The following is a 23,234-nucleotide window of genomic DNA, read 5'->3' as shown; positions in this document are numbered from 1 at the left end:
TAATTGAAACACAAGCCAATGCGAAATTGTTCAGATTTACTTCCGTCTCTTGTTCGACTTTCGACCGATTATTCTGTCTATGGCTTTTTGTGATCTCTTTCGAAAAGGCCAGGTTTCATACTACATGTTGGTTGAATGTCGCAACATCGGGATTCTGCGTGTCAAAAACATGATCCGCCGAAGTCGTTGCAAGGTACCGAGGATGCAGAGTACATATGGAACATGATATGCGAGAGATTTCCAAACGCTGCACCTCTCTTATGCGAAATGGAAGCATTAGTCGATCGGGCTGAAGATCTTCTTCAGCAGTTGCGAGCACCCTGTCACCACGACATTGGTAGGTCCTCCTTTAGCAATCGAACAATATCAATAAGAGGATCTTGCTACTGAATCTTCGTCGAATCTTTTATGAAACCTATATCCCACGCTAATCTGTTCTGTCAGAGAATTCTACATCCTTTTACACCCTTGACTCTGAAGAATCGAGCACATTAACGTCGCCGAATGCATCTTCGTACACTGACAACGACGTAAGTAACATCAAATGTTCTCTGATGCGTTTACCAAATCGGATCACAGACGTACGTTGATTTTGCAAATGATTGAAAAGACGGCTCATTAAAGAATACAGAGAGCGATAGCAAAAACGTCGTACAGTACTCCGAGGCCACCATCTACGACGCTGACATTGATTCGAACAATCAAAGTGGCAATTCTGTCTCGAGAGATGGGAAAGCGGATGTCCCGTCGAGTGATTCTTTTACGAAGAAACATTCTTCGATGGAGCAATGGTTGGCTCCTGACAAGACCAATTTCCGTAAGAACAATATACCTTTGTTGCATTCATCGATCACGTTGGTTATTCTTCAGAATGATTTTGAAATTACGATCTCGCAGACGCTGAACAAAGGATGAAGGAATCAATGAGTTTAGAGGGATGGGAGAAAGCCGTGGATGACACCATGAGGAGATCGAGGGGTGGTAATGATAACAATGTTTCGTGTTAAGTATGTTACTTTCGAAAATTTCGGTACACGCAATTGCAAATTTTTGGTTTAGCTACTTAAGGTTATGTCAAGGTTAAGATTTGTTTATATCCAATAATAGGATTATTATCGTAATTTTTAGCAGTTTACAAAGATGAAATCGATCAGCGCAAGCAATCATCCAAAAGCAAAGAGCATAGGCAAGACAGAAGCAATACAAATGGTATATCTTTTTTTTAAACCGCTTTATTTTATTGTCATCTAATTCGAAATATTTTTAGAGCACGATAAGACCTGCGTCATCCTTCATCAACAAGAAAAGAACACGGACGTTGATGATTCCACCATCCAGGTAGATTCGGAACAAACTATTGCTAGCCAAGAATTGGTTGAAGTTAACAATGATAGCGCGACTAGCTCGTTTAAGGTGAATTGCCCTCGAATCGACGATTTAATTCTTGTGTACGCTATTAGGCAATTATTATAAATTGATCTCAGGACATAGACGACGAAGGTTCGTCGAAGAATGCGACTCGAAGAACTCCGTTTTCAATCCTCGAGGATTACGCGAAACGCTGCAAGACTACGATCACGTATGAAATTGATGGACCTATGCGTGATAAGTTCTTTGTCATGCGCGGTAGTTTCTGTGGATATAGCAGTAAATTTTCAAATCTTGTATTTTTCTAATTGTCGAATTAGTGTCCGGAAAAAATTCACGTTTCACCGTTACAGCATCTATCCGAAGCGATTGCGAGGAGTCCGCGAAAAACAGCCTAGCCACGAAGATATTAGAAATGATTGCAAACCGGCAGATGGACGACGAGAAACCTGGCACGCTCGCATACTTCTCGGAGGAAGAGTACGTTTCCCGACCTGTGATGCAATGTTTTTTGTCAACAATAAAATCGTTGATTGTATAGAATGCGGGAAATAATGAATCTTCGGATGGAGAGCCCACGAACGACAGCTCAGAGACAACTCTACCAGCTCTGTCTCGACAAGAGGCAACACGTGCCGATATACAACGTGGAAAAACAAAAAACCTTTAAAGGTGTCACTCATATTGCAACCTGTTCCGCGTTGGGTTACACTGCCGAAGGTATTTGTCGATAGTCACTGGAATAATTCTTCATCAAAGTTCTTATTCTGGTCTCTCAATTTAGGCCGCGGTGTAAGGGAATGCGTCGCGAAAAAGATAGCTGCTAACGAAGTGTACCGTCTTTATTGTCAAGATCAAGATCAAAGGTCGACATCGAAGGTAACAACCCAGTCTCTACTATCCCATTACGAGCGATAGCTTTCCTACGGTATCTTCGTGACGATCCAAGGTAGTTTTCCAGTTTTCCTGAACGACCAGTAGTCGTATAGCACTTTTCCAATGATAAGGAGTATCAGGAGCGCCAATATAATATTTAGAATATCCAGAGGATGTATTAAAGGATCTCCATCCGGTGGCAAACAGATCTCCGTGCGCGTTAAGTCTCGTATCTTCAACAAAGTAGAATATCAAGCCTGTTCAACCTGCACATGGAAATAACAAACTGGTTGCTTACAATTTTACCACGATTGTCGTCTTCGTCCGTTAACGAGCACCTAACGTCGTTGATATCCTTCACAAGATTCATGTATTTGACCAATAGGTCCTGGAAGTCAATCGACACTATCAGCGTTATTCATCGACTAGATAGATTAAGTTAGTAGATCGTTTGGAAGATTACCTGGAAACCGGGCGTGAAATGGCAATCGCAGCGCCACGGATTATGTCCAAGATTCAGGCACACAGCGTTTCTATTCTGTTGCAACGCGTTTGCCAGAGCGTATGTAGGCAACTGAAACAGTAGCAGCGACAATCATAGCTTAGGCGCCATAAACTTTAGTTACCACGCGAACTACTCTCATTGTAAATCCTCTACTTCAGCAGACCAATGTTTGCCGATGATTCTATCACAGCGAAGAGATATAAACACAGATCTACGTTAGATTTGGGAAGCGTCTGAGTTAGGCCGAGCTAGAACTTGGATGCTCTGAGATAAAACTATCGATTTACTATTCTGTTTTAGTAAGACGGAAAAGAGGATTACGAACATCGGTCAACCTGTTGCTACGAAGACTGAGTAACCGGAAACGATCTATCCAACGCGATCCCTCCAACTGAACGATGCTCTCAACTTGGTTATCGTCCAGATAAAGATCTATTACTCCTTTGTACACGGGATTGGTCGTGAGCGGCCTCAGATCATGTATCTGCGAGAAAATCTGTATCATATGTATTGTTCGAAGTCATACAGACTGTCGTAGTACTGAATCAGATTTGTCGCGCGTAAACCTTATTTCCAATCAAACGGAGGGTAGTCGTGTTCACCGGCAAGAAATCGGGCATCTCGGTCAATCCACGATTACTACAGTTCACCGAAACGAAAGCCATCAATTGCGTCTGGATGTGCTTCCTACCTTCGTCGACGACGTACACCAGCTCGCACTCGCACACCGTTTTCTTGCACTCTTCCGCAAGCGTCTGGAACGGTAAATCACCCAGGTACACAACGTTTACGACCCAAGTCGAAAGAATAAATTAATGAAATGAAACACGAAGCTGACTTCGATTATTTCCACGACTTGGACAAGCGGTCTGTCTTCGAAGGGGGCAGCGCACCGGAGACTCTTTTTGTCGGCGATTTTCTGACCTAGGGAATCCTTCCCCTCGTCAAGTATCCACTTCGTGCTTTCGGCACAGTTCAGAAGATTCCCTTCATCGGACGAATTAACGTTTTAACAATATTTCGCATAGCTTGGGAACAAGCATCTTGTATTACCTGACAAATAAACATGACGTAACGAGGGAAGCTCAAGTCCCGCAACATTTGCATCTTGGATACTGTTGTTTCTCAGGTCGAGTTGCTTCAGGTTCTCTAAATTGGCGAACGCGTGAACCGGTAGTTTCTTTAGCTTGGTCCCAGTCACTTTGATGGTCTGCGAATCAACAAAGATTGAAAGTATCGGCAAAGCAACCGAGACCAACGTACCTCTAACAGCCGAGTCTCTGATGGAAATGCAGAGGACAGAGTGCTCAAGCTGCCATTCATTATTATGAATCTTTTTAAGGAAGGGAATCCATGCAGCGAGGACATTGGATCGAACGTCTCCAGGGACCAATGGCAGAGGATCAAAGTCCTTACGTTTTCGCTCCTAGAGATCAACGTTTAAGTACACAACGAACATATATTATTATGACTACTTGTTAATATGCGGACTCGCGATAATCACCCAGATTTCCATTCGTTGTCCAGACCGTAGAAGCAAACGAGCCGGCCATCGTGTTCCTTGAACACACACTTCTCGGTGGTCCCGTTCGTTTGCACATTGCAATGTTCTTCGTTTGCCGACAAGACGCACAAATTTGCCAGCCAAAAGATTGTCCTGTTTGGTAGAACCCGTTAATGATAACTGTTCTTTTTTTCAGTCTGCGGATACCTGACCATTTACGACATTTATGGACATTCCGGAAGCTAACACTCTATTCTCGACGGCCAGCTTCAGCTTCGAAATGCACCATCAAAATATTACCGAGGTACTATCTAATCTTTCGGGACTTAATTCCTCCGCAAACACGGAAGCATTTGCAATTCCTTGCGCGATATAGTTTTACCGTCTAAGAGAATAGTAACTATTTTATTGCTTATCTAAACTTCGTTGTTCAACATTTTTTTTATTATTCTGTCCAGCCAAAAAACTGTCGCAGCAGATGTAAGAGCGACGTCATTCCGAAGACAAAACGTAGTACCGCTTTTCCTCCGTGCTCGGAGACCACCTCTAACTACTATTTACCCGACTGATTCTGAATTTCGCGCAAACACAGGCCTTATCTTCGCAGAAGCCACCTCGCGCGATGCGGGTAGAAAAAAGAATTTTTCGGGAAATTTGTAGTTTGAATAATACAATCGAAAGACTGCCCTTTAAAGCGGCTAGGAAGAATTACTTACAAAAGGACGAAACGAAACAACAACCACATCTTGCGGGATCCCCCGGCTGCGCAACAATCTCTGAACCGATTGAAAACTCAATAGACTAGTTGAACTTAATTTAAAAGTCAGAAGACGCGCGAATTCGCCATCGATTTTTTAATTGTTCGGCTACGATCGGTCCGGCAGCCCAGCAGGAAGAGGATCGTCATAATCCCACGTTGCACAAGTGTCAACTGATAACTGGCGATGCTAATAAGAAAATCGAAGCTGGTCCTCGTCTCTCTCGACGGATGATCGACTTAGACGACACTCGGGGTTTAACTGAAAAGGAACATATTGCAGATTGCGAGCGCAGACGCAGAAATTCGATTTACATAGTGCATTAATGCGGGTGGCGATAATCACGTGTTTTCTTTCAGGTACTCGACGAGGAAAGCGGCAATTCGATGCCAATTATTATACCAAATGTTATTATTTCTATATGTAGTTATTCAACATTAAATGGACTGTTTTTTTAGCGAATGATAGATGTAATTATGAGAAGTCGTGGTGTGACTATTATGAACAGCTTGAGATCAAGAATGTTAAATTTCAACCATGGATTCATGAGTTATTTAATTAGTCATAAGCATCCCTTGTATGAAAAATAATATGAAATTGATCAACCAAAAGTGATTTCATAGTACAAAAATATTCGGGAGATTCTCCTGTATATATGGGAAGAGTTGATTTATAGAACACCATACGATTCTTGACGAGGGGAGTACATGCTTCAAGAAATTAAAAGTGGCGCCATTTCTGAAAGTGGTGCCATCCCATTGAAGTACTCGGAACTTGCTAAAACGCTGAAATTTCTGAAATATCGATAACGACGTGTGCGACACAGAAACGGTAATGGCGCTCTAGAGTTCCACTTTCGAGAGACAGAAAAATATATCGGGCGGCAAGTCTACTCCTACACCTGGTCTCAGGTACAATAGAACGCAGTTGTTGTGAACAGTTGTGAAAGTGTTTCCTGCCGCAGTTCCTTTCCGCAAATACAGTGCGAAATAATTGGAAGTTACAAAACCGATTCCCCGAAGAGCTATTTGTACGGTGTTTTGAAATTTTCATGGATACGAGGTATTATTCTTGCTTTTTACTTTCGTTGTCTTAAAACAAGTTATCCAAGGTAGCAGAGCGTAAACGTTTTAAAGAAACAGAACGATAACAACAATTTCATCAAGTCTTTATACAATCAATTACAATAGTCATAGTAGCAGGGCAGTCGAGGATATTAAAGTACAATGGTTCGGTAAAGAATTTCACGACGGACGAACATTTTCTTTGATCTTGTTTTTGATCTTCGGCATAACGGGTTGTACGAACACGAGTTTGTGTTTATAAGCATCAGGTACAAGGTCGTTTAAAACCATGTGTGTTACTATAGCGGTGAAACCCCAGACGCGGTGTTTCCCGCCCAAATAAACTGGCATACAGTATTTCTCTCGAAATTGGGTGTATCGGCAGAGGGACAGGTCGCATAGGTTTCTTAAACTAAGAAAGAAGGCTTCCTCCACCTCGTTGGTATTGATCTGAAGGCTTTTCGGATCGACCTCGCCGATATACCCGAACACAGGCATCACGTGAAGGTTCTTCTTGTTGATCATGTTACCGGAAGTCCAGACGTCGATCTTCTCTCTGGGAATATTGAGCTCCTCCCAAGTCTCACGCAACGCGGTCTCTTGAAGATTAGCGTCGCTATCGTCGTACATGCCGCCGGGGAACGAGACCTGGCCTCGATTCGAGGTCAGTTTTGTGGACCTCAGAGTGTAGAGGAATCCCAACTCGCCCTCGTGTTTGCATAATGGCACTAGGACAGCGGCCCGGTTTACTTTCTCTTCCGACTGCTTCGCGGTCTTACGATCACGGAACTTCTCGATGAATGATTTTCGACTTTGCTCGCTAAGGACGACTTCCGGTTTCAGGTACTTCAGTGTAGTCGCGTCTAGGCCCCGTTGCAACTCTACCGGCTTCACCGCAAAGAAAAGTTGTTTAGTCGTGATGCTACAATGACAGCTGCAAAATAATTGGGTCGAGCGGCTGCGAAACTCCCAATTGAACAATGACCGATACAACATAACCGTGAGCGAAATGCCGCTTCCGTTTCGTTCGTTCAATGCCGTTACGAAAGTTAAAAGCTCCCCGAGATTTTGGTTAGCCGGCATCGTTTGAAAAATATCTGTTAACGGATTTCCGGTAAAGTGTCGCCGCCTGGTGTGCGCAGGGAACGCAACTCAACAGCTGTGGTGACGGGTGACGTCTTTCGCGAGAGAAGAAAGCTACTTACGAAACCTCGCTGTAGGCAGCGTAAAGGCAAGGAATACAGTTTCATCGATGCGACTAGTTCTCCGCAGGAAACGTTTGTCCTAAGCACAAGGTGACCGATGAAAATTTATACGAGCGAACCTTCCCGCTATTGGCGCTTCTCGGTATCCTTCGTCACTAGATTTATCGAAAATCTCCGACACTATGTTTACCTTCGTGACAGTTCCACGAGCCACTGCCAGATGTCGGCTCGATCAGCTTCGAACGATTCATCCTTCGTGAAGAGATTGGTTATTAATTGCGCTCGTCCACCTATACGCGACTGTACTTTCTCGATCTTCGTTCCGCGAAACAAACAAGAAATATCTTGCACGCGGTAATTACCGACCGAAAGGGAACTGGCAATTAAGAAGCGTGATTTCTGCGATGGTTAATTAAGACGCGTTCAACGAATCACGTTCCGTACACACTCGGATAATAAAATTATTAACGCTGATTACGCGGATCATTCTTTTGCTTGGCTCGCGCGAAAACTTGAAAACAAAACAGGAAGAGGTTAAGTAGCACCTTTCACGGATCCCGTGACAAGTTACGTGAAGCTGGACACGGACGAACAGAACGCGCACCACCTGCTTATTGACCAAATTAACGTTTATTTGAACGCTGCCAAATTACCGTTGTTTTCCGTTGCGTAAATCAATGGCGCACGACCACCTCGATTTTCTGCAGATTTCCAGTATTCGCCGAATATTTTTTTATCATTCGATCTACCAATAATACAATGCGTACGTAACGCGAAACGTTGGATGAAAATTTACCTGCTTTCATTTTTCACATACCGTAGGTGTATTCTGTTATATATTCTAGGACCTTTTTTATGCAACTATTTATGAGAAACGCATAAACGATAAACTCCTGAATCGCTCGCGTTGAGTCATGTTTATTTTATCTTTCTTACTGCCGCATCATCTCCTTATCTCGCAAAAAATTGTGACGTCTCCGCGATTACTAAACCGAACACCCTGTATAATCTGGTTCGTGACCGTGACCTAGTTTACTGGTGTGCATGATCAAATCAGACTTCTCATCAATCTCGATTAATTTCCCTGTTTCTCGATTTCCATACAGACTCCGACATGCCTGTTCTTCTGCGGTAATGTTGGTTTCCTTATTACTCGTTCTTGCGAAGATCATTCCCAAGGCTCTAAACGATTTCAATGTCTAGGGTAGCAATTGCGTCACAGCAGATAAAAATTTGTGCAGCTACCGAATTCATGAAAACAGGACGTTTTTTTATCTTTTTTGCGGCTGGTCATGCTCGTAGACGCAAACGATAGTGCGGAGCTTTGTCGTGTTCGTACAATTCACTGTGCTCTTCTACTTTTTATTATTTAGTGGAAAATAAAATTTTATTCAATGTAATTATTTAATATGTAAGAGCATTCGCGATCAAAACATACCGCAATCGCCAGGTTAAGATGAACAGATAACACGTGCAACAAATGCGCAATCTAATAACGCGTCGACAATTAAGATTGGTTATCTTTGTTCGAGCTCATTGACCGTTGTGCAAGGTCGCTCGAAGTCTATGATTTTCAATGGTCAAACGATAAATAATGGGAGATAAATGATGCAGTAAAAATAGACGAAGAATGGCTTCTCGGGTTGCCGCTGATCGGTCTGCAGTCCGACGATGACATGGAAATAAACATTTTACATTCGGAAACGTTATGCTCGAGGTTTAAAACTTCTGTCTGTCTGTCGTAACGCATAGATCGATTCGTAAGATTGGAAAATCTTTTTGTCTCCAAGGCTGGAATACATTCGAATTCGTTTGAATTTTGTAATCATCGGGCCCGGCCGCGTCGCATCGTAAACCGATACGTCCGGAAGAAAAAGAAATCTAGAGTCATATTCGATTGTGAAATCCGGGGCGGTATGGAAATAGCGCCACGTTACGTAAGAGCTACAATTATTGCAATTAGAGGCGGCCGTTAACGTTGGTCCTACGTGTCGATATCGATTACGACTATTTTATCGAACGCACCTGCGAGCTCTCTCGACAATCTCGACTGGCCGACAGATGGAGAGGAAACAATAGTCATGGTTATCGTGCCGTAATATTTGTTCGCATTATGTGGTTGAGATAAGTCATATTTAGGTTCACCTGATACTCTTTTGAATACACATTAACGAAATGAGTCAGCTTACCCGAGATAAGCCAAAAAACAGCTATTCGAAATATGTCACTTACATCATGTAAGTTACATGTCCGTGCAACGTGGTGTGACAAACACTCATCGATAAATCGAACGATTAAGATCCTCCATTATCGTTTAATTTCTCGCAATCCGATTACAGTTACGTATCTTGTCTAAACGGAAATATTGATTATGATCGCGAATGTCTCCAAGTTAAAATTTCTAGGAATGGTCAGAACACGATTGTAATCGTGAGTAATCTTGTTATAGAGTTGAGAAGAAAGATATAAACGGTGGCGATTCTTAGGGATTACACCTTGCACGTGTTCAGTTTCCTCGAAGAGGTTAACTTCGTTTTGAACAATAGCGCGTAGTACTCTGGCAGTACTATGTATTCCTTTTCTATCTGAATTTTAAATCACACCCGTTTGCGTTCCGTTGTTCTGTTTCAGATCATTCGCATGATAATTCGAGGTAGAAGTTTCAGATCTTCTGGAATCTGAGAACAAAGGGACCAATGCAGACCGATGCATTTTACGACGAATTATGGAACTTCCTTAGACACGTTAAAAGCGAATGATAATATTAGATCGGTGTAATCGATTAGGGATTGAATATTTGACTAGTAGAAGAGAACACAAGTATAGTTAAGTGTTTATACAAGAAAGGTTTGTTTAAATTATTAATTTAAACATTGAAAAGATTTTTATAATAATTGGCGATTAAATAACTAACTTAATGATCAACAGAATCGAAGATTCCACGGAAACAGTGAATTTTACAGCGAACGGTAAACGGTATATACAAAGACTATTCATAATATGAATCCGGTGCTAGTTCAGAATGGGATCTGCATTCATCGAGCTCACATAACCGAATGAAAAATACTATTGTTAATTAGGATTGTCATGCGTAACCATATAAAATCTTGCTTAATAACGGGTTGAACCAGGGCAATTGTGCAAAACGCAGCGAAGAAAAGCCCGTTGTGATTCGTTCAATTGTCAGGTTTACTTTTACGATCATTACGTACACGTGTAAAACAAATGCACGACTTTATCGTGTCTTGTAAAGCTGTTAAGATTCAACGTAATGACTCGTACGATAAATCGCAATGTACCGGGGTCCCTTGAGTTTCAGGTTCCCGGTGAAAATCGCTTGTAGCCCATGAAGACCGAGTCATAGGCGAGGGAAACCGAGAAAATCCGAGGAGAGCCGAAGGGAGCCGAGAACGGCCGAACAACACTGAATCATATTCGACGCTTCGCGACGAAAAGATAGATGTGCGCGTCGCTCGCAGTACGGAGTGTTGGGCGCAAGGTGAACCACGCTCGTTCGTCGCTTTTACGCGTTGTTGATTGACGATCGAGGAGCAAAGTACAGGAGAATATATTGCTCACGTGTGTATGCAATGAGCAATATCAAGAATCGTTCGTCATAACATTGGATCCGACCTGGAAAAAAGGAAAGGAAACGTCGAACGCCAACCTGCCCCGCTGGTCACTGGTCAGCGTCGTTGTAACGCGCTATGCGTTGGTTAGATGTGTCGCCTCGAGGTCATAGTCGGACTTTGACAGAAGCCAGAATGTCGCGTGTGAACACAATGCTGTTAGCTCTGAGTGTTTGTTGGCTGATCACGACCGTAAGTAATCCCTTCATGTGTCATGGAGATTTTTTTTGTTGCCGTTCCCGTGATATCGTTTGTCGTATTCGATCGCGACAATCCCCGAATACACACAGATGCACACACCACACCCTCTGGCATCGTGAAACGTCTTGCATTCGTGACGTCACCTCGGCCGATCCTCGTGAAAGCCTATCACCGTTGACGCGTCTCACTGTCGCCGCTTCGAACCGAAGAACTCTATTCAATTTAATTACAGCTTCGCTTTATACCAAGCGACGCGTCTTCTACTTAGCTTCTTTCGTAACCCAATTTTCCCTTCGTGGGTAGAAAGGAAAACGTTCTACATGAGAAATTGTAAACATCAAACTTTGTCATTTTTATACATTTTATTAAACGAAAAAAAATTTGTAATTTTGGAGTTCCGAAGGGATAGAATATTTACACTTAAAGTCAATGAGGGAGCACTACGTACACCCGGCAAATTTTAAACATTTATTTTGAGTAATAAAACCTCTAGCGTGTAAAACGTAAAGCATAAATCACTACAAACGCACTCATCAAAGTGTACGTGATTCATTGATAAGGTGCTTCAGTAAGTTTGACAGAAAACACAAATATGTATGGATGTATAGGTAACGCGTCTTAAAAGCCACACGACGTTGTACAGGTTTAAGCTCTATTTGTCCGGAGCGAGGTCAACAGAGATTACTATAAGCGTTTCTTAATAATGTCGATCGCCGTCGCGAAAAGGAATCCTTGGAATTTCCGTTCGTATCTCGGCGGTCGCCGCGTCAATTCCTGGATTCGCGTCGGTGACTATCCGTTTTCACTTACACCAGCCGATTTATCGCTACAATTTTAGAATCCGTTCTGAGTAACAGAACTGTTGATATTTTATGGAATACACACGAAAGTGCTCAAATATAGTTGAGAGACCAAACATGCTGATCATATTTTTAGAAAGGTAATTTTTCGAAAAATGAGTCAAAGTTTATTTTTGGTCACGTTCGAGAACAGAGTATTTGTCAATTTTAAATACCTTAAATTTGAAGCTCAAATGCATGTGTTCAAAGGTCAATGAGTCAAGTATGATGGAACCTGTTGTGCCTTTTACCCTTGGAGGAGACAAAGATGATTAATTTAATTTATAGCAATGAGTTCATTTAATATCAGTCTCCACTGCTCATACTAGATGAGTCAACAATAATGAATGGTGTATTCTTTATCTGTACTGTCTCAGAATGCTGGACAGCGTTCACAATGCACAGAGATTAGAAAACTGTAAAATGAACTAATTAATGTTTTATTGAAAATGTTTTATCGATTTTATTGAAAAATTTGAGTGAAATCTTTTTATTTGTAATAACAGGTGTCAGCAGCCAGTGAGGGTCACTGTGTTTGGTATGGAGAGTGTTACAAAGATGTGCATATGAAGAATTGTCCATATACTGGACCACCCAAACCATTGGACTTCGAAGGACAAAAATTACTCGCTAAGAATTGTCCACATTTAGTCCAAGATTCTGGAAATGGAATCAATACCTGTTGCAATACCAGTCAACTACAAACTATGGATTCTAATATTAAATTAGCAGCCAATTTTATAAGCAGATGTCCCAGCTGCTTAGACAATTTAGTAAAGCATTTTTGTGAATTCACTTGTAGTCCGATTCAGAGTACATTCATTAATGTTACAGAGATTCTAAAAAAAGATGGTAATTATCTATTTCTTATGCTTTCACACATCCTTCAAATATCAGAGCTAATGAGGAAATTTTCCTTTGTCCTTAGATGTTGAATATATTAATATGATAGATGTTTACATAACGAATAAATATCTAGAAGGCACATTTAACTCCTGCAGTAAAGTGTCGGTACCCAGTTCAGGAAACTTAGCTATGGATATAATGTGTGGAGAATGGGGTGCTAGTAGATGCACGCCATTGAAATGGTTCTTCTACATGGGCGATGCTGCGCATAACTACTACGTTCCCTTCCAAATAACGTATATAAACACGGACACTCCGGTTGGTCCTTTTACGCCTGTAGATCCGAAAATTACACCATGCAATAAGGCATTGAACGTAAGTATTTAACAGGGATACGAATGCTAATTAGTCACAAATCTATTTAAATTGGTCAGTCGAACACCTTTTTCTTTCGGTATGCACGCGTTAATTGTTGGCGCGAACTGATCGTAATTACACTGTTTAACTGGTAGTTTGCTAAGTCCGAAACGAAATCAAAGTATACCATGCAATAGAGCAGGTAATAATAGTCCCGATAAAGTAGAACTTGCAGAGAAAAGTCTGATTTTATTTTTCTAATTTAGAAAAATGAGCCAGCCTGCAGTTGCTTGGATTGTGAGGAAAGTTGTCCGGTACCACCACCGATGCCTCCTCTGCCAAGTCCATTTACCATGTACGGCTACGATGGCTACGCGGTGACAATGATAATTGTCTATATCTGTGGTTCAGTCCTCTTCATGCTCTCCATAGTGTGCTTCAGTAATAGAAAACAGATTGGTAAGAAACTTGAATCCGCAAACGCCATTTTAAAATCTACTTATGAATTTTTCCATATTTTCCGGTACAAGGAAACTACTAAATTTCACTATACCGTACACGTGTGCAACACCTTTTTCTTTCAAACTTTATTTCATATTTGATTCAACCAAGAATTTGCATAATTTTTTTTTTCTTTTATTTCGCATCGGTGACTAATTTTCGATCGGACACAGTTTTAATAATACAGAGTTACTGAGTCTGTGCCCATTGATTTACTGCCATTGGTTACAGGATGGTTTTTTTTTTATGATTGTTGTGTTATCCTTTTATACTATCGTTTGGTTGTGGTTGATGAATTAACTTTATGAATCCTGCACCGCCGTGGTTCGACGAACGTTTTTGAGAAATTAACCGATCCAATTGCCCGTAATTACTGCCACTTGCAAACGACTGTGTATTAGTGGTCGTTGGAGATGGGACAATGTATAATGAAACTCTGATTGACTGTATTCGAAACTTTTCTGAGTACGTAGTTTGTCAAATGGAATTTTATCGAATTTGTCTACAATTTATGAATAAGTGCAGAAAGCGTTCCCATCCTTAATGGTCATAGTGTGTCAGGGAGGGTATTAACCGTGTACAGTTTTTGTCTGAATAACCGCGTGCGTTTGAATACACAAAGAAGTCTTTGATCTATTGTCATCAGTTGTATCTATGGTGTGCATATATATGTATAGTCACACGAGGGGAGGAAGTAGGAAGGCAGGTGGGTAGACGCCTAGCCGCAGGGTTACACCACCCAGGAGATGGTGCTCGTATTGCTCTCGCCGCAGACCAGGAAGACAGCCCACTACAATCTAAGCGTTCCAGTAGGTTCCTACCAAGTGTATCTTCAATATATGGTCTTCTGCTTGCCCCTAAACTATTTCTTTCCGTAGCCGCATTCCCTCATGCTTGATCAGTTGTATCAGCTTTGCTTATTCGGTTCACGTATCGAATTTCTTCTTTATGCAGCATGAACAGTATGCTTCACATACTCACCAGGAAACCTTATTATAGATTTACAGGATTCGATGCATTTCGAATTATGTGTGCGATAAATTATAATGTAAACATTATAAACAATGACTGTCATCGTATTCGTAATAGATGTACAGTCAAACATATTAAGAGTACATTATCATGATTAATATATCTATTCTAAGAACGTGCAAACAACATTTTCGAGTCATTAACATTTCCGTATTTAATCAATGTTTCTATTTCGCACCGTTAATGTTTGTGCTCCCTTACATAAGCACGCATAGCACAGTGATTACTATGAATCACACTTGTGAAGCTTAATGAGTACTTCGTAAATCATGTACATTACTTATGTACGCATCAGTACGTTTTTATAGGTGTTATCTGTCCGTAGAGAGAACAATTATTTCGTTGACAATGTTTTTGTTGCTTCGTTTTCGTTTTTACTGCAATTCTTTTTCTCTCTCTTACACTCTCTCTCTCTTTTTCTTTCTCTTTCATTATTTTGATTAATTATGACGATTCTTTGAAATTACTCTTTTGTGTAAAACGTGGCCGTGTAGACGCTTAATGTATTTGTTTACAGCACACTTTCTATAATGTTTGTCTCATTTACCGCAGCACGTTCTGGTCATGTTCATATACTTCCTTGTTCGTAACGCAGACACTTTTATAGGTGTGATATCTGCAGATGACTTGCCGAGCGGATTCGACGACGAACAACGGTCGACCTTTATCGAAAGATTAGGCGCAGGTACCGATAAACTGTTGGCAGAGTTCTTCTGCTGGTGGGGTACAGGTACGGGATCAGCTTTTCCTGGTAATCGATATGGTTTCACTGCGTTCCTTTACTAAACATTCTCCAATTACTTGCAGCGTGTGCTTCGCGACCATGGTTCGTGCTATTCGTTGGTTTCTTATTTATTGTTGGCATGGGACACGGTATAAAATACATTCACGTGACCACTGATCCCGTTGAATTGTGGGCTGCGCCTCAATCTCGCTCGCGAATCGAAAGGGAATACTTTGATCAACATTTCGAACCATTCTATAGGAACGAACAGATTATTATCACATCGAAAGGTCTGCCCAATGTAAGTATAACTATACCCTCATTATGGAATGAGTTGATCTTTACACCGGCAAGTGCGCTCATTACATAATGTTTATTTAAATTTCTGCAGATAGTTCATGAGACAACGAACGGTCCAATAACATATGGCCCAGTGTTCAACGACACTTTCTTGAGAACAATTTATCAACTGCAGGAAAAGATAAAGCAGATTGTTACTCCAAACAATTATACCTTAGCAGATATTTGTTTCGCCCCATTAACAGGTCCGTTCACAGGACCACCAACAGTCTCAGAATGCGTCATTCAAAGTATATGGGGATACTATCAAGACAGCATGGCGACTTTCAATGCTAGTTCCATCGAGGACAATTATACAGTGAATTACCTAGATCATTTCGGAGCTTGCACACAGTAAGAAGGCCGTTGATAGCAATGCAAATGTCTTATTATTTTATGGAACATCATTCTATTGCTTGCTTACTCGTAGAAATCCGTTCAATCCCAACTGTTTGGCCCCATACGGTGGCCCTATAGAACCGGCAATCGCGGTGGGAGGTTTCTTGAAGCCAGGCGAAGATCTTCACCATCCCTCTTACGAGAAGGCGACAGCTATCATTCTAACGCTTCTAGTAAATAATTATCATGACAAATCAAAACTTGTTCCTGCTATGGAATGGGAAAAGAGGTGAGTCGATGAGTTGCGAATTGAGAAAAAGAAAAACCATGGCGAAACATTTTCAATATTGTTGCAATTGCAGTTACATCGAGTTCATGAAAAATTGGACAGCAACGGAGAAGCCGGATTACATGGACATCGCGTTCACTTCGGAACGATCGATCGAGGACGAACTGAATCGTGAATCGCAATCCGACGTTTTAACTATCCTCGTGTCATACGTTATCATGTTTGCGTACATTGCGATTTCGCTGGGTCAAATGAAGAGCTGCAGTAGACTTCTGGTGAGCGTCGTGACAAGCGGAAACAACCGGCGCAGAGCTCATCTACCCAGTGTTTACATTTGATCCTTAATTTTAGATTGACTCTAAAATTACACTCGGCCTCGGCGGCGTGTTGATCGTGTTGGCTTCTGTCGTCTGTTCCGTGGGTTTGTTTGGCTTCGTCGGCATACCTGCTACGCTCATTATTATTGAAGTCATACCATTCCTCGTCCTTGCTGTCGGTGTGGACAACATTTTCATTCTAGTCCAGACACATCAAAGAGAAGGTCGTCGACCAAATGAGTCGATAGCAGAGCACATTGGTCGTACTCTCGGCCAAGTGGGGCCGAGCATGTTACTCACCAGTGTGTCTGAGAGTTGTTGTTTCTTCCTAGGTATACATTGTAGCTTTATACTTATATATAGAGAAGAATGAAAGAAAGAACAGTTCTCGAAAAATGAAAATTATTTTTACAGGCGGTTTGTCCGACATGCCTGCTGTCAGAGCTTTCGCTCTTTACGCTGGCATGGCGTTATTGGTAGACTTTCTACTGCAAGTAACTTGCTTCGTCAGTTTACTGGCCTTGGACACTATTCGTCAAGCAGTACGTAATACGTTTAAGAAATTTGTCGACGTAACACGGTGCCGTTCCTTTATCGAGATTTTATTGGTATTATAGAACAATAGACTGGATATATGCTGCTTCATACACGGTTCGAAGAAAGACAATGGCGATGAAGCAATTAACGGAATCTTGTACAAGCTCTTCAAAGTTGCCTACGTACCGTTATTGTTGAAGAAATGGGTGCGCGCGGTCGTCATGCTAGTCTTTTTCGGCTGGCTCTGTTCGAGTATAGCTGTTGTTCCACATATCGAAATTGGTCTAGACCAAGAATTATCTATGCCTGAAGATAGCTTCGTTCTAAAATACTTTAAAGTATGTATCGATATAGCTGATATCGAATAGCACAGAAAGTATTGATTGTTTATGATCTCTTTTCAGTTTTTAAATAGTTATTTATCAATTGGACCACCGATGTACTTTGTGGTAAAAGATGGTCTAAATTATTCCGATCCAAGGCATCAGAATCTTGTGTGTGGCGGTCAGTATTGTAACAGTGATTCGGTCTCCACGCAACTATTTATAGCGTCGCATCAGTCGAATAGGTGAGTGAAGAACCATCAGTATTTTATAATTTTGATTCCATAGAAGTGGTTAATGTAATTGTATTATTTCATATTTTTAGAACATACATAGCGAAACCGGCGGCATCGTGGCTGGATGATTATATAGACTGGACACAGTTTCCTTCTTGTTGTAAATACTTTGTCGGGAATAACTCTTTCTGTCCTCATGCAGGTATGGGAAGAGATTTCTTAAGAGATTATTTACCGTAGTTTCGGAGAATTTGTTAGGACACTGTCTATATTTATTTCACCTTGTAACGTTTTCAGAGTTTTCGAACCGATGCACCACATGCAATATCGACACGGTGGACGGTCGACCGACGTCGATGGAATTTGAGAAATACGTGTCCTTCTTCTTGCAAGACAACCCTGACGAGAATTGTGCGAAAGCAGGTCACGCTGCTTATGGCCACGGCGTGGATTACACAACCAATCCGAAGACTGGCCTATCGCAAGTTGGGGCGTCCTACTTCATGACTTACCATACAATTTTGAAAACTTCGGCCGATTATTATGAATCAATGAGAGCCGCCAGAGCCGTGTCTGCGAATATCACGACAATGCTCAACGACCACCTAACCAGCTACGGTGAAACCGGCGGTGTCGAAGTTTTCCCGTACAGCGTGTTCTACGTTTTCTACGAACAATATTTAACGATGTGGCCGGACACGCTGCACAGTATAGGCATATCACTGTTCGCTATTTTTGTGGTGACTTTCCTATTGATGGGTCTGGATATATTCTCGTCCGTGGTGGTTATAATAACTATCACGATGATCGTTGTCAACATTGGAGGTTTAATGTACTGGTGGCACATTACGTTGAACGCTGTGTCCTTGGTCAACCTCGTTATGGTAAATTTATGGATAGTTAAATATCTTTTCTATCTTCTAATGATCTTTCTGTAATAATAATAATTATTATTATTATTTCACCAGGCTGTAGGAATCGCTGTCGAATTTTGCAGTCATTTAGTGCACTCGTTCTCAGTATCTGTGAAGACCACGAGAGTTGAACGAGTAGCTGATGCATTGACCAACATGGGAAGCTCCATTTTCAGCGGTATCACACTCACCAAGTTCGGCGGAATCGTGGTACTTGGGTTCGCCAAAAGTCAGATCTTTAAGGTGTGTTATAACTCCATCGAACTTTTTCATGTATCGCAGGGACAAATAGCAAGCGCATTGCATTTAGCTTCACTGTCTTGTGTACTTACATTGTATTCTCTTTTTAGGTCTTTTACTTCCGAATGTACCTGGGCATTGTACTGTTCGGAGCCGCGCACGGCTTAATATTCTTGCCAGTGTTACTCAGCTATATCGGTAAGATACAATATTCATAATCGTGCTTGTCAAAGAACACCCTGCAAATGGTAGACCTCCATGCCAATCGCATATCACACAAAACAATTACTTTGATTCATTTATTGACACTAGAATCATTAAGCGAGGGTTTATTTGGAAATGATTCGGAAAGAGGAAATTTCGAGATCGCTTAATGATTCTAGTATCGTAGACCACCAGTGTCGCGGTAATAAATGAATTTGGTTTTCATATCCCTGTATATTGTACCGGGCAACGAATACGTGAGAAAGTTTGTTCGTGCACCATTAGGTGTGATTGTACATGCTTCTGTGCCAGTTTACCGCAAACAAAAACAGTCCCGTAAAACACTGACCAAGCCTTAACAAACGTAGTTCGCTCTCAGAAAGAAAGAAATTGATCGAGTAAGATCAACCTATCATGGCACGCGGTGGTTCCAGGCACACCAATGAACAGAGAGAAGCTAGCAAATCACAAGAGAGCAATGCAAGGAAATCTGGACAACGTGCAGGAGACTTCCTTGAATCATCGTGTAAGCAAACTCAATTCTCCTCCCACACCCACTACAAGCACACCCACCTTCAGAGTGCTCGAGTACGAAAGATAGGTACGCAGGATACCCAAATTTTTCTTACACTCTCTTTACCACATCTTTTCTTTTTACCTTTTTTTCAATTGTGTCTCGTGACAACGTATTTTACCTCATTTCGATGTTCTATCACACAATATTGCTTGACCACGATAAATCGCTTCTCGACTCCAGTCAGCCATTCGATCCACGAAAAAGAATGGCAATACCTTCAGAAGAACGTGTACTTATTTGTAAATACTTTGAGCACATCCGGTGGAATCACTCTTACTTTTCATCGCGCTTGCATACGTCTATAGAAAAGGTATCTGAATTTAAGAACATTCGGTTCTTCAGCTTTCTCCTTGCAATACTAGCTTCTTATACACTAGCTTCTCCATATACCACTTATTGACAACTAGAAATTTGCGTGCACTGCAAGAAGATCTGTGTGTATTTGTCGATGCGTGTGGGATGGGGACCTCCAATTACACAAACACATGCTTCTTTTTCTATCTTCTAATCATTTTCTTTTACTTTTTTTAATATTCTTTTCCATTGTTTGAAGATGTTGCAACTTAGTAGTACAAATGTGTTTTTTTGTTTTGTATGTTGTAAACGTGTGCTCTTGTGGTTAGTTGGCCCTCGCAAACGCAATTTAGTAAGTTTTATATATTTACTAACATAATTACGTGAATGCGGGGTTAAATTTGATCACTTGTCATCTGTGTGTGCACTGTCATTGAAGGGATATGGAAAAATGAATAGTCACTGGTGAACAGGAGTCATATGCCTTCTTTCTTTTTGCTTCTGAGCATTTTAATTGCACTGCTAACATATTCTGTCTCTGATCAACAAGTGGAGTATGTCTAAAAGTTTCATCGGATAAAAAATTTGTAAATCCATGATACTTAAATCCATGGACTTATTCGACTTGTAGATTATGCCTCACTTTTTATTGCACCAGTAGCTGCAGATTGCACCATGTATTTAATTGTTCTCAACTAAACTGCAGAGTTTTTAAAACTTTAAAGGTTTTTAAATTTAAGGATTTCAAATTGAAAGTCTTCGAAATTGAAAAACCTTGATGGAGTAAGAAACCGCAGCCTAGTTAGAATAGCAATAATGAGTGTCAAACCAAGGCTTAATTGATAGATGTTGAGATGATAATTGCTGGTTATTACAGGCGTGATGTCGCGCCGGAGGCGCAACAGGGCCCGTTACTGTACTAGCAGGGCCCGAAACGAACTTAGAAGTGAAGAACACGGGCCTCACTCTCCTCTACTCCAAGATGACAACAATCAGTTCCCAACCACTTCCTACGCCAGTGTGAACTACATAGATGCGGCGGATTATCGTGTGGCATTTTAACATTAACTGTCAGAATGATAAGAACTTTTCTATTTTAGGGAGACTGACGAATATATCAATTCTCATCGAGCACATACACATACACAAACAAAATACATACACACGATGCACCGTAATTCCAAACGCCGACGACGAAAAATTTATTTTTCTTCTGTACGTGAATTCAGAAACGGAATGTACGATACGTCGTTTTAGAATGAAAGAAACGAAACACAGAGAAATCACTGAAATCGACGCTGAACTATGAAGTTCGTGTCTGGTATTTTCTTGTAACTAGGAAGAAGGAATTTTGTATATTATTATTATTACGATTACCGTAAGATTGCGACTATACACACATCTATATATATACATATACATAAAATATGTAGGGTATTTATTGTTTGTGGAAGAACAGCCTCTTAATTATCGCATTAACTTTTATAGCTCAGAAACTTTACCGATGATTTGTATTCGTGTAAACTTTTCATTCGGGGTAACTCTTTCTCTTAGCTTTTAAAGAACATTCGATTCGCTTTTCTGGTATCTTTTTTGTTGTCTTTATATTTGTCTTGCGAAGAGTTCGTGAGGTGGTGTATCGCTTTGGTGACCCGCTAAAGGAAAAAAAAAACAAGAAAAAATGTATTTGCATTTCTGTCGTGCTTTATCGACGCGCATGCATTTTCTTTTATCGTCGTGTAAGTTTGAAAACGGTCTCTAACACGAACGAGTGACGCTTGGTAATTTTCATTCGTCGTCCGAGCGACTAACAATACAACAGAAACCTAATCTTCGTAGTGTATCATTGTCAGCGTTTGTCCTCCGACTTTGCGACCAAGTTCCGAAATCTCCAGCTACAGTTCCAATCGAGCATTAACCGTCCTTAGTCGAGATTAAGTAACAAAACACATATGGAAACTGCTCGAGAGATCTGCCTCGCTCGGAATCGACCTCGCAAAGAACACAAAAAATATATCCGCCACGTGTTTTATTTTCTCTGCGATGTGATAACGTTGAAAAGAAAAAAAAACATAGTTCTTCGAGACGCCGGACTTCGACAAACACGTTTTCTATCAACGTTCCGTTACCGATAGGCAACGGCGTTCTAATTATCCGGGGTTCTATCGAATTCTCCAGTGTTCAAATGTTCAGTTGTTCGCGGGTGTGTTTAAGCAAAGGTGTAGATAGAGAGAGGAAGAACATTGTAGCAAAAACAGGAGAGAGAGACGCGAGTCGTTGCTTGGTGTCTGTGTACGTTTGTTGAAAAGAAAGAACGTCCGAGTGTTTAACGGGCGGTGGTGTGGAGAAAGGTAGTTAGCCGAATTACTGAAAGTGATTAAACCTAGAGGCGTGTAGCTGTTTTTTCTAGAGTTCCGTTGCGTGCTTTGTCGGTGTGAAATGTCTCGTAAAAGAAGCGTAGGCGCTTCTGCTCGGTGTCTGCGACGATCGATTTTCTGAAATCAGTATTCCTCATTGTCCTGTCTTTTAGGCGTGTTATAGCGGCGGCGACGAGTTCGAAACTCGCGTCTCCCGTGTTTTTCCCCCACGTGGTTAAAATTCATTTGTATACAAAGAACGATTTTTATACTGACCGCGGATAGAACAAACAAAATCAAGCCACAGGAGTGAAAAGAAAAAATGTAATTTTTAGACTAAAAGTAATTTGCGTGAGATCGAACGAAGATTGTTCCTCTGTCCGACGCTTTGCGGCCACGAGCGCGGATTCACCATTATCATTCGAACGGTCCCTAGAACACAAGTATGTTTCCGCATGTGTGCGAATGAGTAAAAGTAAGAACATGAAACAAACAATTGTATAAATGTGTCGTGAACACACATACCCACGGGATGCGTTTATTCGGATTGATTCGCGTCACGGCGATGCAATGTGCGAAACTGTGTTTACTTGTAGACTGCATATCAGAGTAGAAATTCTCAGTATTAAATTCTCGAGACAAGGGAGCAGAGCACGGCGATACTACCAAAGAGGTGTCCGAGCAACGCAAATCCGTGTTAAACACGTGAAATTTACGAATAAACGTTTTTTTTTCTGTTTTTACGACACAACTGCCTTATACTTAAACTATCTCTCTATCTCTCTCCCTTTCCTCGCATCGTTATTTAAGATCCGTCTGGCGATTGCGAAACGACCGCGTTCTAAACACGTGTTCCTGA

General features: G+C 41.2%; 4 protein-coding genes across 13 annotated transcripts; 2 read left to right on the top strand and 2 right to left on the bottom strand.

Annotated features, from left to right (window-relative positions):
- The first annotated feature begins 135 nt into the window (after positions 1-135).
- On the top strand, positions 136-1,909 carry LOC144475150 (uncharacterized). Its single transcript, XM_078190743.1, has 8 exons — positions 136-337; positions 445-530; positions 625-817; positions 898-981; positions 1,129-1,209; positions 1,268-1,413; positions 1,485-1,647; positions 1,722-1,909. The coding sequence occupies exons 1-8, from the start codon at positions 136-138 to the stop codon at positions 1,907-1,909; spliced, it is 1,143 nt and encodes a 380-aa protein (XP_078046869.1).
- A 115-nt stretch (positions 1,910-2,024) lies between these two features.
- Swi2 (Protein singed wings 2) lies at positions 2,025-5,275 on the bottom strand. The gene is made up of 10 exons (XM_078190260.1): positions 4,970-5,275; positions 4,254-4,406; positions 4,013-4,175; positions 3,803-3,959; positions 3,588-3,736; positions 3,316-3,504; positions 3,075-3,233; positions 2,708-2,818; positions 2,543-2,632; positions 2,025-2,477 (listed from the first exon to the last, which is right to left on the bottom strand). The coding sequence occupies exons 1-10, from the start codon at positions 4,996-4,998 to the stop codon at positions 2,292-2,294; spliced, it is 1,386 nt and encodes a 461-aa protein (XP_078046386.1). The 5' UTR covers positions 4,999-5,275; the 3' UTR covers positions 2,025-2,291.
- A 639-nt stretch (positions 5,276-5,914) lies between these two features.
- Npc1a (Niemann-Pick type C-1a) lies at positions 5,915-23,126 on the top strand. Of its 10 annotated transcripts, none has more exons than XM_078191003.1 (23): positions 5,915-6,073; positions 9,912-10,127; positions 10,209-10,256; positions 10,600-11,101; positions 12,456-12,801; positions 12,878-13,170; positions 13,419-13,611; positions 14,331-14,462; positions 15,293-15,415; positions 15,493-15,710; positions 15,801-16,102; positions 16,179-16,376; positions 16,450-16,651; positions 16,728-17,025; positions 17,108-17,235; positions 17,311-17,568; positions 17,635-17,798; positions 17,879-17,991; positions 18,087-18,673; positions 18,758-18,946; positions 19,054-19,141; positions 19,582-19,673; positions 20,896-21,036. In XM_078191003.1, the coding sequence occupies exons 4-23, from the start codon at positions 10,988-10,990 to the stop codon at positions 20,899-20,901; spliced, it is 4,044 nt and encodes a 1,347-aa protein (XP_078047129.1). In that variant the 5' UTR covers positions 5,915-6,073; positions 9,912-10,127; positions 10,209-10,256; positions 10,600-10,987; the 3' UTR covers positions 20,902-21,036. The 10 variants fall into 10 exon arrangements, with proteins under 10 accessions (XP_078047129.1, XP_078047128.1, XP_078047124.1 ...); XM_078191002.1 differs by having other exon boundaries at positions 19,582-19,748; positions 20,896-21,034; XM_078190998.1 differs by lacking the exon at positions 19,582-19,673 and having other exon boundaries at positions 10,209-10,249; positions 20,896-23,126.
- On the bottom strand, positions 6,169-7,767 carry LOC144475286 (mitochondrial coenzyme A diphosphatase NUDT8). Its single transcript, XM_078191032.1, has 2 exons — positions 7,281-7,767; positions 6,169-6,963 (listed from the first exon to the last, which is right to left on the bottom strand). The coding sequence occupies exons 1-2, from the start codon at positions 7,323-7,325 to the stop codon at positions 6,256-6,258; spliced, it is 753 nt and encodes a 250-aa protein (XP_078047158.1). The 5' UTR covers positions 7,326-7,767; the 3' UTR covers positions 6,169-6,255.
- Positions 23,127-23,234: the final 108 nt, after the last annotated feature.

Source organism: Augochlora pura, chromosome 9 (genome assembly GCF_028453695.1).
Source record: "Augochlora pura isolate Apur16 chromosome 9, APUR_v2.2.1, whole genome shotgun sequence".
Lineage (NCBI taxonomy): Eukaryota > Metazoa > Arthropoda > Insecta > Hymenoptera > Halictidae > Augochlora > Augochlora pura.
The sequence above is the reverse complement of the archived record's forward strand: the minus strand, read 5'-3'. Positions and strand labels throughout refer to the sequence as shown.

Bases quoted from the DNA above. Each gene is read 5' to 3' on its own strand.
- LOC144475150 (XM_078190743.1), top strand. From the start codon at position 136: ATGTCGCAACATCGGGATTCTGCGTGTCAAAAACATGATCCGCCGAAG. The intron at 1,210-1,267 runs GTATATCTTTTT...AAATATTTTTAG, and splicing joins AGACAGAAGCAATACAAATG to AGCACGATAAGACCTGCGTC. The intron at 1,414-1,484 runs GTGAATTGCCCT...AATTGATCTCAG, and splicing joins GCGCGACTAGCTCGTTTAAG to GACATAGACGACGAAGGTTC.
- Swi2 (XM_078190260.1), bottom strand. From the start codon at position 4,998: ATGTGGTTGTTGTTTCGTTTCGTCCTTTT. The intron at 4,407-4,969 runs GTAAGTAATTCT...TCTACCAAACAG, and splicing joins TTGTTTCGTTTCGTCCTTTT to GACAATCTTTTGGCTGGCAA. The intron at 4,176-4,253 runs GTGATTATCGCG...GTTGATCTCTAG, and splicing joins GACAACGAATGGAAATCTGG to GAGCGAAAACGTAAGGACTT.
- LOC144475286 (XM_078191032.1), bottom strand. From the start codon at position 7,325: ATGAAACTGTATTCCTTGCCTTTACGCTGCCTACAGCGAGGTTTC. The intron at 6,964-7,280 runs GTAAGTAGCTTT...TTTGCGGTGAAG, and splicing joins GCTGCCTACAGCGAGGTTTC to CCGGTAGAGTTGCAACGGGG.
- Npc1a (XM_078190998.1), top strand. From the start codon at position 10,988: ATGCGTTGGTTAGATGTGTCGCCTCGAGGTCATAGTCGGACTTTGACA. The intron at 14,463-15,292 runs GTAGGTTCCTAC...ACACTTTTATAG, and splicing joins ACTACAATCTAAGCGTTCCA to GTGTGATATCTGCAGATGAC. The intron at 16,377-16,449 runs GTGAGTCGATGA...TTGCAATTGCAG, and splicing joins GCTATGGAATGGGAAAAGAG to TTACATCGAGTTCATGAAAA.